Genomic DNA, 16,561 nt, shown 5'->3' with positions numbered 1-16,561 from the left:
AATTTGACAAAAATCCTTGACCTAATACCTCCTTCTAGTTTGACAATGAAAGTGGTTCAAAGGCAACTGTAAAGTTGCAAATGATTAAAACTAGATAAATGCAAGATATGATGATAGGAGTTTTTTTGTTTTTTCAAATGACTCCATTAAGTCAAAGTTCTGCTATTGCCAACACCTCTGAAATCCTCAACATTGTAGTACTATGAATTTTTCAGCTACTGCTTTTGGAAATCTAGCTGCAGCTACAGTGTCTCCTAGAAATGACATGTACATATGACTAACTTGCAACAGCAAATCTATTTTGAGAGAAAACATAATTCTAATTTCTTCGCCATGCTAGCAGCCTGGTGTTATGGATGACGATCCACTGCTTCCGTCCAGACTTAAGTATAAGTAAAAGTAACAACTATTGGAATTTGTACTGACAATGGGCCTTTGCAAGAATCAGTCATTCGAAAAGATTTGTTCTTATTGCGTACAAGCAACATTTATTTAATTAAAAGAAATCTTTCACGAACTTAATGCAGGATAATAGTCTGCTCACCATATCATCATCAGTTTTGCCAATTTACTGGATGTTTTTTTTTTTTTTTTTTGTATTTCAGCATTTACATTGGCATATGCCGTCACAGCAGCTTATATATTTCAGTCGTTGCTAGGAAACTTCTATCACTCTGACAGATACCTCAAGATCTTTATACAAGTTACTGTCCAGTCTCATCCTCTGTTATAATGCCAACAGTGTAACATCAGCTACTGTAGGCTGCAATATTCTCTGGTTCAATATGTCAGTGACTGTTGGCACCTTGACCAGCTCTCATATTCGTCATGGACCACTTTGCTTTAGAGTCATTCCCTCATTCTCTCTTCATTTCTGTCACAACACAGCACAGCTCTGATGACACATCAGTGACAGATGTACTATTCAGATTTTCTAATTGTTTTGGATTGTCTAATATAACTACTGACTCTGCTAAATTGCCATGTTATCATTTTGTCATCTCTGACAGAAGCCTTCCTGTTTTACTCTTGTGTAACGTTTTTGTAAATGGTGTTGTCTCACAAATGTGCACTTCCTCGTGAACAAGTGGTATTCATCAGTCTGAAACAAGTCATTTACAAGTGCAGTTGTGTGTGCAGTTTGGTAACTGGTACTGGGAATATTTCACCAAACAAGCCTCACAGAAAAAAGGACAAATTTTAGGACATAAAACCCAGTGACTCAGGGAGTTCTGTGATTTGTGATTTTTGTAATCCCCTGACTTTCCCTATAGCACCACCATTACATTGAGATGTTTGAGTTTTAGTGAAATATCTCAACAACTATTAGATGGACTGCCATGAACATTGGTACAGACTATCGTGGCTCCAACAGGACGGACTGTAAAAAATTTGGTGAGCCCTCAAATTTTAATGTGGCACCATCATCAGGTGCCATTAAAAAAACAGTGTTTTTCTTCTCTCGACAAAATGTTGCCAGAGAGCTGATCCAGGTAGCAATTTCCCAAAAATATATTTCGTAATACAAATAAGTAGTATACTAACATAATTTCCCGTGGACACAGGGCTAACTCAGTGGCGTAATGCTAATATAAAATCTTGATTCTTGCACTGATCAACACACACCAGTGAATATAGCATACTACATTATCTAAGCTTGACTAATCTTCCCAAACATGATTATATTGGACTTTCAAAAACAAATCCATCCTTTCCTGTCACAGGCATGAATTAAAGTGGGTCTCCCAGGAAGCTTCAGTTTTGTAGTGCTGATAAGAATTTTAGCCAATGGACCATAAAAGTGGAAAGGGTTGTCCATCAAAAGGGTTTGCTATAGCAAAGTTAAAATGCCTTACTAGAAAGTAAGAGAGGCAGGAAGTCAAATGACAATAAAAATGGAGTGCCAAACCAGAGCATATTCTATAAACACTGTTCCTCACGCTGTGCTCCTATAACACCTCCTTGATTTCTTTTGTTTTCACTCCATTGCTCCAGGCTGACAGACCTCTCTCGGGCTCACTTTTTTTCAGAAACGGAAAACAGAAACAGAAACAACCATGTCTCTCCAATTAGAGTCAGAAAGAAACCTTAGAAAACTTCTTATACAGTCAATCTAGCCAGCTGCCTGCATGTCAAGCTCCCTAGTGGGCCAGCAGACTGTATATCCATACCATCATTCATACAAAGAAAGGAATGGGTGTGTGTGCGTGTGTGTGTGTGTGTATCCTTCATCTGTGATTACATTAAAAACCACCAAAAAACTGGTCTACTTATCTCAGGTGATTCGCAGGTAGCTAGCTTAAGCAGAAACTTTAACATACACTATATTTACCATTAGCCACATTTATTTTCAGTGGCTGACCAGTATTTAATGAGAACACAGACACACTGCCAACCAAATCAGAACTGTCCAAGTCATTAGGAAACCACCAGCTAATTATTTTGATTAGACCCAGTGGCTTATAGTTGGAACCCAAGCTGTCGATTAAACAATAAAGTACAGTCTATAAACTCAAAATACACAAAGAAGCTATGTAGTTCAGCTTCAACCTTCAAATTGATTTTATGATAAGATGCAAATCTAAATTTATATTGTGTTGGTCTTATGGGGGCTGATCATGACACAGTTTAAGACACCTGATGTACAGCAAGATGCTTCCTTTGTTGTTGATGTTTGGAGGTTATTACTTTGCTACAAGTTACAGCACAAATGACTCACACTTTATTCTTTTCAAAACAGGTGTTGTATGATTACTATTATTATGTTATAGCGTGCCACAGTTTTCAAAATCTCACAAAAGGTGTATCATTTAAAACTTGCCTTGTCTCCAAGCTCCCCGTTTTCTGTTCTCGTAATATAATTGCTTTGCTCTTTTTTGGCTCACAGAAAATAAAAGTGCAAAAAGATTGAGCTGCTGATAACTGGTTCTCATTCTGCTACAGCTGGTGCATGCAGTATATTTAAATTATTTGGCCATTTTGTGCTTTTGCACAATGACACAGGAAACTGGTAAGAAACCATCATCAGTTCTGCAACAATGTGATCCATGTGACTGTAAATCACATGCTGTAAATGTTTCAGTTTTCACTGAGAGCAGTGTGGGGATAGTTTTTAATCCACAGTTGCTTTATTTTTTGTGATCTCTACAGAGGAAAAAATCCTGTAATGAAAAGTCCTGCTGAGGAATTTTCTACTGAGGGATGTGGGGTGAAATCAGTGAATACAAATGAACATCTCGACAGTGGAAGCTGCCTGAAACATCAACAGCTATCCACCAAATTGCCCAGCTCAAATACAAAAGGGCAGAGATGAAGGAAAGGGAATCATTTAAATCCCTTAATTGTAACTCACTCACATTCTTCCAGATAAATCCATTGTTATGCACAGTAATTTTTTTCCCTCTTCTTGTTCTTCTGTGATTTTTGTTCTCCACAAAAGATGCATGATGATGAATGAGCCTTGCAGGGCTTTCAGAGATGTTGTATTATATAGGCAGCAGAATACTCACCCCATGAGAGGATCCAGAGCTATTCCTTTAGGATTCAGAAGGTCTAGCTGTAGGATAGTAACACACGTTTCTCCACCATGGTCACAGACAAATATCTTGTCAGTGACCCGGTCGACAAAATAGAAATTTCCTGTCAGCCAGTCAATGGCCATCTGCTCCACATCTGCAATGGACAAACCAGGCTTAGATTCTTGTGTAAAACAGGTAGATAAAAATATATAGTACACTTTCCATTTTTCAACACTCACTCTATGATAACAAAAGACGAGTTTGCAATGCAGGATTTTGCTAGAAATATTCTGTCTCTGAAATAAGTATGATGAAATCATAATGGTTATGTTTAAAAGATGTTAAAGCCCCTGATAGGCACAAAAGACAACATATAAAAGCTTTTACAGATTACGGTAAGTAGTATTCACCATGACAAGTAAACTAATCTTGATGTGTAAAATGGGTGTAATAGGCCTTTAAAGATTACCATGGGCACTGAGAATCTTGATTAATTGGCAGGTTTCCATTGTTTTCCTCTAAAGGACAGATACATATAACCTGATACTTGTGATGTAGGTACTCATTGGCAGTCCCAGTGTCAAACTGGTAATGTCAGCAATAGTTTAGGCATTTACTCAAAGTTTCAAAAAAATGACAAATGAAAACCATGAAAACCCATAAAAAACTATGTAGAATTAATGTTAAATATGCTTGATCTTTGGGAGAATGAGGACTAGATCAACTCATGGAAGTGTAGGACTACAGAGCACTGTTGAAGTAGCAAAGCTGACATAGCCTGCATGTTTGAAGGACAGCTGTGAGAGAAAGGCATACGGCTCAAACCTCTGAGTCTAACCTGCCTTCAACAGCACAGATAATGATGAGAGAGAGATTGCAGGTGAGAGTGTGAGACAGAAAACGAGAGCGAAGGTGACAGAAGGGTGAGTCTGTGTGTGAGAGTGCTGAGTGATGCATATCTCAGCTGAAGATGCACCACTATCCTTTATTCTCAGGTAAGAGTGTTCAGATAATCCTTCAAAAGTTATCAGAGGAGGAAGGAAAGGAGTATGTAGGAAAAGAAAACTAAAAGCATCTGAGAACATACGTAGTAAACTTTGTTGTGTTCTTATTTCTTGTTCCCGTGTGAATCCACGCAGATTCCTCGTTTCAGCACAGCGGAGTTGCCCAGAGGACTCTGTAGACAGGACCCAGCACACATTTTCCTGCTGCTGGAAATCCAATGCCAGTGTTCCATTTACACCCAAAGACCTCAGGGGCTTGAGGCCTGTTCCATTTAGATAGGTGATGACAATACGATCTGAACCACCAATGAGAAGCACTGGACGACTGTCACCAGGATCTGGAATGAGTGGAAACATGGAAGTATTATTTTGTTCCTTTATTTCGGTAGCACTATTTTTACTGTTGAAATATCAAGAGACCAAAGAGAACTTAAGGAAAGACAAGATTACATCAAACTAAAGGAACAGAGGGGAAATAGTTTCCAAATATGGGCTAAGATAAAAGCCAAAATACTTGTGAGGAACACACACACAAAAAAAGCGTGCCATGAGACAGACTGGATCTCACTCACTCACTCACTCACTGAAAAAAGAAGGCAGACAGAACTCACTGAGTTGAACTTACACAAAGAATTGAGGAACATTAAAATCAACTTAGGTAGTGGACTTGACTTTTTTCCAAGCCTGTCTCTCCTGCTTGGACACATGGCAGCAGGACTACCCATGGTAGTAAAACTGAGATAAGCTGCTTTATGAGCTTAATTGACTGTGCAAATCTCTGACATCAGGTTCACGCCTTAAAAAGGATCGTTACTTAATTTCCTGATCTTCCACACAAATTCAAGTCAAGGACTACTCTCATTATCAGAGTGGGTGGTCACATAACTCAGCTAACTTTTATGAGTGACATATTTCTCTCTGGTTTGGCCAGCCTGTTTGATAGTGGTCTGCCCTGCTCTCAGTCTAGAAGAGATTTTTTAAGATAGTATAGCAAACCTTTTCTAGAACAGACCTTCATACTGTACATTTGAAAGTTCAAGACATACTATAAGAGTTTCTTTATGTTGTGTGTTTTTGGCTCACATGCTGCTGATTTCTGTATAAGGCCTGCAAATTTTTTTTATTGTCTTATTCTCAAAAGGTCTCACGAAAAAAAGAATTGATCCTACTATCAAGTATTGACTGAGTAGCCAAAACCTGATGTAACTTATACAGACCTCCACTGTTGTCTAAAAATGATTAAAAACCCATCACTGAGACACACCTCATCTACTGGCATTACCTGTTGCTTTTTTACATTTTATATACATATATTCATGACCTGTTTTAAAAGACAAAGGGCTTGGGACTGAGTGCCACAGACAACAAAGTCAAATACTATTGACAGCTAGACACACATTATTGGTCTATTCATGTTTATTTTAAAATATAAAAACATATATAGAGACAGTAAAGTCAGCCTATCCTTAGAATGTGCAGTGGTTTGGCTGTTATTGGACACACACTTTCACACAGTTCCTGCCTATGATATATAGAGTATTCTGCACGGGTCAAATGAAGGTATTTTTATGAAACGTACAATTCTCCCATAATTCCATGAGTTAGTGAAGCACATAGTCAAGCAGACATTAAAACCATCAGTACAGTCATATTAATGTTAGGAGTACAAATAGAATAGAAAATATTATACCATTCACTTAAGTCTGAGCCAAATGAGAACAGATTAAATCAACATTAACTCCCCCCCCCCCCCCCCAAAATAAATAAATAAAATAAAATTGTACGCTGCTATGCTTTGACTTCAATCCTCAATCTTACACTCAACATGTTAATGTTTTTCATACCCTACTGCTCCTCATCTTCTGGCCTCAGAGAGCTCTATCTGAAATTTATATTCATAAGCTTAACAACTAATGGTAACTTGATAGTTATCCCCGTACCACTATCGCTCTCTGCTAAATTAATATTAATGCATGTGAGCATTGGGTTCAGTTAAGTTTATGGGTAATCATATTCAGTTTATTCCTGGTAGGACACCAGTCACATTGATTAAAAGCTGCAACAGTGGTGTTCTCCCCAGCTAGGTGTATTGGGCCTCCAGCTATCCTCAACCCATATATGCCATAGTGACAACACCCTAAAAAAATCTATTTCATTTTATGGTTCAGCGTATGACACAAATATGTATTGCACAAGGTTAAACATGTACTTGTGGATGGCGGACCACCAAAACACAGTACCTCTTTTGGTTGTTTTATTTCTAAGTGGGCTGTTTTACTCATCAGGACAGATTTGTTACCAGCATTGGGCATTAACATAAATCAGGGTGACGCTGGGCATTGTCTCTCCACAAAATACTCTAGACTGCTCCCACTTAAAGTCTCATGCTCATTAATTTTATCATTATCCTGGCCTGACCATGTCTACCTATTCCCACACGGGTGATAGATGTGGTCACTCCTAAGCACATTAATCTTACCCTTCCAACACTGGTGATGATAAGCTCGAATTCCACTCTGCTTGAACAGGACTGCCCTGTTTATTATTAGAAATGAAACATACACACTATGCAGATCATGTTGTTTCCCGATGCGAGTGTGCCGCTCACCTTGTTTGGCTTTGCAAGATATTCTGTCAGGCTGTAGGATGTATCCTTCTGTGCAGCTGCATCTGTATGACCCGTAGGTGTTCGTGCAGGTTTGGCTGCATGCGCCATACATGGCACATTCATCATGATCTTATGGAAAAAGGAAGAGAATCATTTGTAACAAATTAGGTGTGCTCAAACATGACCCAAATACATAAAGTATACTTAATGTGGCCTCACTCTGGCACCTCAGGCATAATTACTTTTATAACCAATGAGCCTTTTTTTGGAGCTGCAGTACCCTATAAACCACTCTCTCATATCTTCCACAAACAGGATCAAATTCAGGAAGCACCTCTACTGTTCCTGCAGCACAATTATGCAATTTTATGCCATGTCGTTGGCATATTGTACGTGCAAGAGCCAAAGTAAGACTCCAGACTGAATTCTAGAGGCACCTTTGACAGCAAAATTCTGTCTTCCTCAGTGGCTGTCAGAAAAGAGGCCTGTGGCATATAAGAAGAGCATAAAGAAGAAGACAAAGAGACACAGAGTACCAGTGTACTCTGTATATAATATGTGCGTGTATGCCTGTGTGTTAGGAGTGTAATGTACTGTACATGAGGCCCTGCCTGCAGACAGATGGTTCTCATATACCCAGCACCTCCTGCTTATTCAACTGAAGGAAGTCTGGCCGAGGGCAAAAGGAGAGATTGGTGTGAGGAAGAGGGAGGAAAAGCGGGCAGGGTTCCATGGCAGGACGCCCCCACCAGCGCCGCAGAATCCTACCTCTGCAGCTCGTTCCGTCCTCGCCGACCTCAAAGCCGTCAGCGCAGAAACAGAAGGTGCCGTTTCTTGTCATGACGCAGCCATAGCGGCACCGGAGCTCGTGGCAGGCTGACAGGAGCTCTGCAGGGGGAAAGAGAGAGAGAGGGGATTGGAGGAAAAGGGTATGAAAGGGTAGGAGGAATGGGAAATTACTTTCTGATTTGGGAAATTACTTTTTGATTTTCCTCTGGTCTCAGCTCTTTTAGTCTCAACTGCTCCCTTGTCACTTGGCAAAAAAAATCCAGCTCACGATGAGAGCTCAAAACCACTCTTGAACAAGAGTTTCTATGATTCACCTATTTTTTAATTTTTTTAATTTTTTTAATTTTTTTATTTTTTTGCTTTTATGTGTTGAAAATTTTTAAAGAAATGTCACTGTGTTGAATATTAAATGTCACATGGTATAGACAGTTGGGCAGTAAAAAGTAATTTGGTACGGTAAAGTTTAATGACACTAAACTGTAAGTTTCACCATTTTCACATAAATTGAGACCAAGCAATCTAAGACTTCTGATAAGAAGTATTAAAACTTATTACCAGCCTTGACTTGTAAACTCATCATTTGACAAACTGCCTCAAAGCTGCCCTCAGGAAGTGCCAACACTGGCATTTTCCATGTATTTTGTGAATGTTGTGGTTGGTTACGATGCTCTGTATAATCTTGAAACAGAGAGGAACAAAGAGCAGCTAATCGTGGCATGATGAATGTTCAGCAGAATAAGTGGCACAATTAAGTGGTATAAGCCTCAAAACAAAGCTTAAATTGCACAAAGAGTGATATCCTACTGCTGAACATTAATTAATGTCAACTTACTGCCCAAAACATAAAAGCTTGCATTGATTGTCTTGGTCTTTCCTGTGCTAACCATTTCAAGACATTATGAAATACTGCAGCAGCAGACAAAATCATTTTTTGACAGGGTGTATTTAATTCAATAGCACAGTGGGAACTGAATGACAATCAAAGATTCAGTTATCATTTCTCTCCGAATTAAAACACAGTCTTTGGTTTTTGAATGTGAAGAGTTGGAATTATGTGATGTCAGTAGATCAGACATTTTAAAACCCTGAGTTATCAGAAGTCTGTTTTTCATTACAGTATCTTCTTGCAAGCTCGCCGACACATTAAGATGGATGGTGCAGTTGGATTGTTTGGAGAGCAATATATAAATCTCAGTGAATGCTTGTTCAAGAGCAATATGTCAACTGATAATCATGAAAACTGTTTGGTAGTGAATGAAAACAAGAATATAGCAAATAAATATGGCTTGTGACTGCTGACTAACAAGGTAGAGCTACAGTATGCATGAAATATGCTGACAAACATGTACATACACACAACAGCCACACTTCTTAACTGTCGTTAATCTGAATTAAGAGATGATACATCTTTTAATAATTTCACAATAAAAAGAACTAGTTTTAAACTACAGACAGCTATGTAAGTCTAACGGAAGTCATTTATATTAAACTATGCAGTGTGTAAAACAATAGCCCTGTTACCTTTAACAGCTTCAGAGAGGGCTGAGATGGACCTACAGGAGTGAGCTTTATGTGTATTTGATTTTCATATAGCCCACAGAGGAGTTTTGACTGACAGAGGGTTGAGTAGGAAATGACTGAATTTTCATTTTGGGACAAACTGTTTTTTTGAGCAGATCGAGAGCAAGCAAACACAGAAGTATTAAAATGGTAAGAGCCTGGTCGCCTTTGGTCCTCACCGACCAGTGATATTTAATCATACTCCTCCCTGGCTCATAGTGGTGAAATGATTCTGGGGTAGCAAAGAGCTGGAGCTCACTGAACTTGATGACAATCTGGAAATGTGCATTGTTTTTGAGCTTCAAGGACATGTTGTTGATATATCCTATACTATACTAGTCATTCATTCAAATGTTTTTTTGTTTTTTTTAACATAAATAACATGTTTATTCACATGAATAATGGACAGTTGACAATCAGCATTTTGCCTGAATTGATCATATATTTAAAATAGAAGCCTTTTCTGCTGATGTGCATGAAAAAAGATTTGAACATGGTCTAATTTTTGAGAGTGATTCTAAACATTCAACCAAGATGCTGCTCATTCTCAGTGGGAATTACCACAGTGGTTTGTAATCATGTCAAAAGAGCTTAGTGACATTGTCAGGGGCCAAATTGTTCTCTGACTGCTGAAACTACCCCAGAATCAAACTTAGCAGAAAATAAAAGTTCTCAACAATGCAGCCAGGAGATTTTCACAAACAAAGTAATTTTACCCCTTGAAGAAGAAGAACTAGGAGATTTCAAACCACCAAACAGGTCAAAAAGGTTACCATGAGCCAAAGAATTCCAAAATGGTGATGTTAAAGCCCACACAAAGCTCTCCTTACATGTTGACGGTCTAGTTCCTGGTGCAGATCTTAGTACAGTTATATAACCCCTGGTGATATAACCCTGTCTCCTCAACTTTATGTTCATATAAAACTAATATGAATTGATTAATAGGTTTTGCAGGAAATTTAATGGCACAACATTATGTTTAAAGTAAAAACAAAGGAATGGGGGAGCCCCGTCCAAAAAAAATATATAAAAAATAAATAAACAATTGTGTATGGGGGGGCAGAATGCAAAGATGGTTTCTCAGACCCAACTTCCTAAAAAGCTCAGAAGGTGCTCCAGGGGTGTTCTGTTGATAGCCTGAGTTAAATGAGTACCTACATCTGTACCTGCCCCACAGCTCTTATTATGTTCGTCTTGTACACCTCATTCCTTTACTCTCTACTTTATTTAAGGACATTTTTATTGTTATTATTTTAACAGATGAAAAAAAAAGTAAATATCTCTAGTGTACAGAGTAGAAGAAACATATTAATACTGTACATGTATACAAAAATACAAAGGCACTCAAATACACACAATTATCACTTTTTGGCTCTATCTACAATTTTAAAATTCATTTTCAGCTCAGTTTAAGAAGACACCATTAAAGTTCTACCCTGTGAGAATGAAAGTAACAGTCTGTTTACTGTTACAACTTTTTTTAATGTACTGACAGAATGTGGCACTAATTATGATATAGCATAATACAACTGCATCTATCTTTTATTGTTCAGCTCTGAATTACTCATGTTTAACTAGTAATGAACTAAATTAGAAACATGCAGTAGAAAAAAAATTTTTCCTTAGAAACTGATTAACACCAGAGCAGTATACACATTGCCATTCAGCCTGAGTTTACTCTTTCTACAGGACCAAGCAGGATTGGAATTATGAGAATAACTCCATATATTTTCAACAGTGCTGTTTGCCATACTGTCCTATTTTCTTTCATCAGGATGACTGAATTAATAAACTCTGTGCTACTCATTAACAATGACAGTTGTTTTTCAATCATGTCATGGAGTCAAAAATGATAATCATAGCTGAACAGTGGTAACTTTAGTTAACTGGAAAACTATGTAATAAGCTATCTTAAGTTTGAGGTTAATATCACATCAGTCACTATCTGATGCTGCCTGCTAAACATATTTTCTGTGAATATGAGCAACAAGCTAGGAAAGCAAAACATTCATGACAAGCTAAGGCAGAAGATGAGGATGTGTTCTGGTTATTTTTGGGATATGTGGAGTGAGATTGTGGTAGACATTTTGGGGTGGACTGCAGAGCAGCATTCCTGGCAAAGTGGAGCAATGTAGGCTACAGCTCTACAGTGAAATGACAAAATGGCGAATATACTCGGCCATCGTGATAGCTGGACAAAAAAGGCACAGGTTGAAAATAACCACAATTACACAAAAAACCATATGCCAGTAAAATTTTTGTGTGCTTGGGTAGATACATTGTCATGCTATCTTTCTGAGGCATTAGCATTTGAATGGTTCAGTATAAACAGACTTTCTCTGCCCCTTCTGACTGCCATACACTTTGAATGTACTTTATGTCAATCAAATCAAAGAAAAACAATGGCTTTGTTCCTGACTGGCTGGCTGTTATGATGGCTCTTCGGTGCGGGTGTGAAAGAAAGCTTCGTTCTGCAACTGTACCTCCTCTGCTAACTTAGAATAAATCTGTAGATTAGTTGTGTATGAATTCTCATACAGACCAGAGAGAGGGCAGGGATTAACAGGAAGTGGGGAAAAATAGAGCACAGCCTGTGTAATAGTGATGTATGCCTTTGCAAATTTGAATACTGCTCCAATTCAGATCCAAATAATGGATATCTGTGTTTACGCAAACTTCTGCAAACCTTTCAGCATTTCTTCATGAATTAAAATATTACAAGTCATACACCACAGTGACAAATGTGTATTTAAAATGTTGGCTGGTAAGGCATTTTGATGTAGAAGGTACTTTTTCAAAAATGTGTCAGTCCTTGACAGGTGGGTCAAAAACTGACTCTGATCCAACCATCTCTGTTTACTCCCTCTAAAGCTTGTGTGTAGACCCCATGCGACCTATGAATTATTATTCATCGCATGGCAACAGTAACTAGCACGCATCCCTGTTGTGAAACAGTATGCAAAATGACTACATGCCGGGCTGAGGACATTCAAAACTAATCCTTATATCTGTTTAAAGACGCCAGATGATCAGCTTTCCCTCTTGGCAAACACACAGTTCTGCAGGGATTGCATATCTGTCACTGAGCCTGCTCGATGCTATTCACCTATCTAAGTGCTACCTCTGAGAACATGAGACAATGGAGAAGTACATTTAGTAGTGTTGATACAATGGTCTGCAAATATGCTACATGTTGAAGAGATATGCTCCATGTATTTTAATAGTTTTTTCATTTTCTGTCATCTGTGATCTCACTTACTTAATATTATTAAATCTGGCATTAATGAAAAATAGACCTTGAAACTTATCCCTGATAGATGACTCTTAACTGCTGTCTACAATACAGTCTCCTGCAAACATATGGGATAATCCAGCTGTGAAAGGCACATTAACAAGGAACAAGTACCTTAAATTATAAATTGTAGACACAAAGTTGATAAATAGAATATTAATTTGTTTAATTATCTTCTCCTAAAAGTATAAAAACTGCATCTTCAAGGCAGTGACTGTTGAAGTTCAGAGCACATGCAGAAGTATTCTTGAGTTGCTGAGCAAACAGATATAAAAAGGTAAACAAGCTGAGCCTAATCATCCAATACTCTTTCACAATGTAGAAAACTGGGATTTGTAAAATGTTTGAATTACTGAAATAAGAAGTCAAATGTTACTCAGTCTGAAGCACAGATGCATACGCATTTTACGACTGCAAGCCCAGTCTTATTTGTAGTCTACTGCTGTATAATTTGCTATGATCACATGTATCAACAGCATGATTCTAGCTACTCTGTTCTGACATTTTGCCTTTTTTAAGGTTCTGCTGCCTGGTTGTTGGGGTTTTGAGAAAGTTATGACTATCTCATATTCTATCAGTGATCTGAAAATGGCAAATGTCAAAACATCTTTGGCATATGGGGCGCTAAAATTAACACCAGGCAATTCAGAACACACAGGTGCAATTCTATCATTAAACACGATTAAATAATACACACACACACACACAGAGAAGAGAGAGAGAGAGAGAGCAACACAGACAGCTGTTTTGACGCACCTGCACCCACATCTTGTTATGTTGCAGCCTCATGCCAAAAAAAAAAAAAATCATAAAAATAATTAATTCATTTGAAAATTAATAACAAATCAATAGCACATTGCCAGAAGTATTCACACCCTTTGGTATGGCACTTAAAATAAAGCTCAGGAGCCTCTCTTGATCATCTTTGAGATGTTTCTATACCTTGACTGGAGTCCACCTATGTTTCAACTGTTTGGATATAATTTTGAAAGGCACACACCTGTCTATACAAGGTCTCACACCTGACAATGTACATCAGAGCAAAAACCAAGCCATGGAAGCCTCTCCTCAGTCAAAGTTTGCAAAAAAAGCATCTCAGGTCTAATGAAACCAAGATTGAAATGTTTGGCCTCAGAATTTGTCTGAATTAGTTGGTTAGAATTTGGCACCAGATGAGATTAAAATCACTATTGAACATAACCAATGCAGGTTATGTTAAAAAAAAAAAATCTACCTCCTCCAGAAAAATAAATGCAGTTTACCTGACCTATCCTGTTTTGTTTTTTTTTTTCTTTTTTCAAAATTGTGAAAAAAATAGGCACCGAAGCTGCAATACCATCACAGCTTATATAAATTTCCACATAAAAGTGTGACCAATTCAATCTCAGCTCAACTTTAAAATTTAGCATTGGAGCATTGAATTTCTGCCTATTTGGGATAAATTTCACTGCACAGCATCACTCAACCAAAAAGTCACACTGTAGCAGACAATTTGAGCAGGAGTTTCTCAAATGTTCCACATTCAGCCACACAGATGGCAGAGAATGAATGGTGAGTGTGTCACTGTTCCTTTGCCAATACAAACAAGAGGCCACACCATGGGCAAGAGAAGACTAACCCAAGGCTAACAGTCAGATTGTCCCATCTGGCCTAATTATGGCTTCCCTTTAGGGATGGCTATGGTCCTTGTCTGTGAATAGCCAGCTTTCCCCCCAAAACTCTGTTTTTAGTCAAAGCCTGTATTTAATGTGGGACCAAATTAAGATGCAAACCCAACACAGAAGGTACATCCATGGCTGGCACAAGGACCTTAAATGAGTGGAATTTCCAGTCCATAAATTAGAAGCTTAACCCATTTGCCAGGTCTGTAGCTGTGGTTGGTACCCTCTGGGTGGTAAGAAAGACAAGTTTGATTCTACAACGATGAAACTGGGTCATATAGTCTCTGGGGTTCAAACATTCAAGTATTGTGTGCAGGGGAAATATTATTTCTATAAGATGTGCTATGATTGAAGTCACACAATTTATTGATAAGTCTTAAGACAGTTATCTGAGAAGCTTAAGTATGTCAGCTTTGATGTGACATGGAGCTGTCCGGATGGTCTTGATTATATAATTTCCCCTAGAAATTGAGAGCTACATGGGCATATACATGTACTTTTCAAAAAAATGTAATCCTGTAGCTCAAACTAGGGCTCAAATGTGACAGTAAATGTTGTTAATCCCTCAAAGCACAATTTGCTGAGGGATTTGAGAACTGGTGCACTGCCAGGCTTCTGACATGCCCTTAAATATTGGAAGAAACATCATGGGTGTGGGTGTAGAAATCTTCCGGCAAACAATGAAATTTTAATTCTAACCACTCCTGAGGAAGAAAATCCGCTGTAATAGGATTTGATGACACCAGATTGTTTCCTCATATTAGGAAAAGTAATGATATGAGTGACAATATCTTTCCAGACTGTGGAACAACAAAGTAAGATGCATGAAATATTGATTGCCAGTGTCTGCTGTTGTTTGTGTTGTTTGTGCTTCTGTTAGTGTGTAGTGGCAGTCAATCGTAACCAGTGTTACCAGGATAACAAGACTTGGAACTTCTCAAACAGCAAAGCAAAATCGGACACACTATTTAAAATTTGATGAGTTTGATACAATACTGGAAATGCCTTGGAAATGACCTTCATCACGTGCATCTATATCAAAAGCTGAAATAAGAAATGAAATACTATTGAAAATTACAGCCTGATCTCTTGTGAAGTGACTTCAGTGAGGTAGAATAACACACTAAAAGCACAGCACATTACAGTGTAGCACCGGTGAGAGGATAGCGATCACTTTGACTACTTACTGCAAATGTTCCATCCATTAGAGGGGCAAAAATTTAATAAATATGCTAATATGTTACAGTCTACAAGGCTGGTTGGCAGCACATTTTCAACCTACTGAGAAACACTAGAAAAAATAGTGAGCTGTATTCATGGCTCGTGGTTTCGGAAAAGACCATCACTTATCACAGGCTCCTCCACCCTGTGTTTGTTTGAGATGTTGTCATGTAAAGTAATCAAGTGAGAGAACTGAATGTTGTTCACAAACAGATTACGGGAGGAAAGTTGTATGTTTGACATCTTTCAGAGGCTTTATTATTGGGAAATTAAAGTTTATACTATTGTTTTCTGCTTTATTTTTAGCATCAGATCTCAGAGTCATACAATCATGGTTTGTGTTTGCCAAAGAAGATGAACCAGGGGACAATACTTTCTCAGTAATAAGATTTATTTCTATCTATTTAGAAGGAAACTTTAATTCAGATCCCCAAATAGCTTAAATCAGTGTGTTTTCCACAGAGGGCAAACACATTGCCTTTGACAAGTTGTGCTGTGACATGGAAATCATTACTGTATAAAAGTTCAGATTACCCTTACATGGCAGGAACTGATCCATCTATTTTGGGATCAAATATATTAGAGAGCTTGTCAAAACAGAGTGCTGGGAAAGGCTGCTGTACCTCATCATTGTAACATTCAACAACATTCAGAGAATTATTTTTGTTGATGGTTTTCTGTTGCAGTGAGTGAGACTGGCAAAGACTGAAAATGAAAGTCCAATCAAATATGTAATCACAAGCAGCTATACTCTCTAGAAAGCAATTTGTTACAGTGCTTGTTCATTCATCTACAGGACTGAGATTTGGGGGGAGACCACTGACATTATAGTTAAAAAAAAGTATCTCAAAATCTAATTGCAATCTCATCTGCGTTGATGACTTAAAAAAAACAGTTGAATATGTGAT

General features: G+C 38.0%; 1 protein-coding gene across 11 annotated transcripts in view; it reads right to left on the bottom strand.

The window, feature by feature from the left end:
• lrp1bb (low density lipoprotein receptor-related protein 1Bb) overlaps positions 1 to 16,561 on the bottom strand; it is a 247,003-nt gene that overhangs the window by 135,636 nt on the left and 94,806 nt on the right. For all 11 annotated transcript variants that reach the window (XM_071493395.1, XM_071493738.1, XM_071493827.1 and 8 more), the window contains 4 exons: positions 7,899 to 8,018; positions 7,131 to 7,259; positions 4,606 to 4,860; positions 3,510 to 3,672 (listed from right to left, as the gene is read on the bottom strand). In XM_071493395.1, coding sequence (XP_071349496.1) covers positions 3,510 to 3,672; positions 4,606 to 4,860; positions 7,131 to 7,259; positions 7,899 to 8,018 — 667 coding nt within the window. The remainder of the gene's footprint in view (positions 1 to 3,509; positions 3,673 to 4,605; positions 4,861 to 7,130; positions 7,260 to 7,898; positions 8,019 to 16,561) is intronic.

The sequence above is a fragment of the Trachinotus anak genome, unplaced genomic scaffold (genome assembly GCF_046630095.1).
Source record: "Trachinotus anak isolate AG129_WGS33_773 ecotype Australia unplaced genomic scaffold, CSIRO_AGI_Tana_v1 ptg000001l, whole genome shotgun sequence".
NCBI lineage: Eukaryota > Metazoa > Chordata > Actinopteri > Carangiformes > Carangidae > Trachinotus > Trachinotus anak.
The sequence above is the reverse complement of the archived record's forward strand: the minus strand, read 5'-3'. Positions and strand labels throughout refer to the sequence as shown.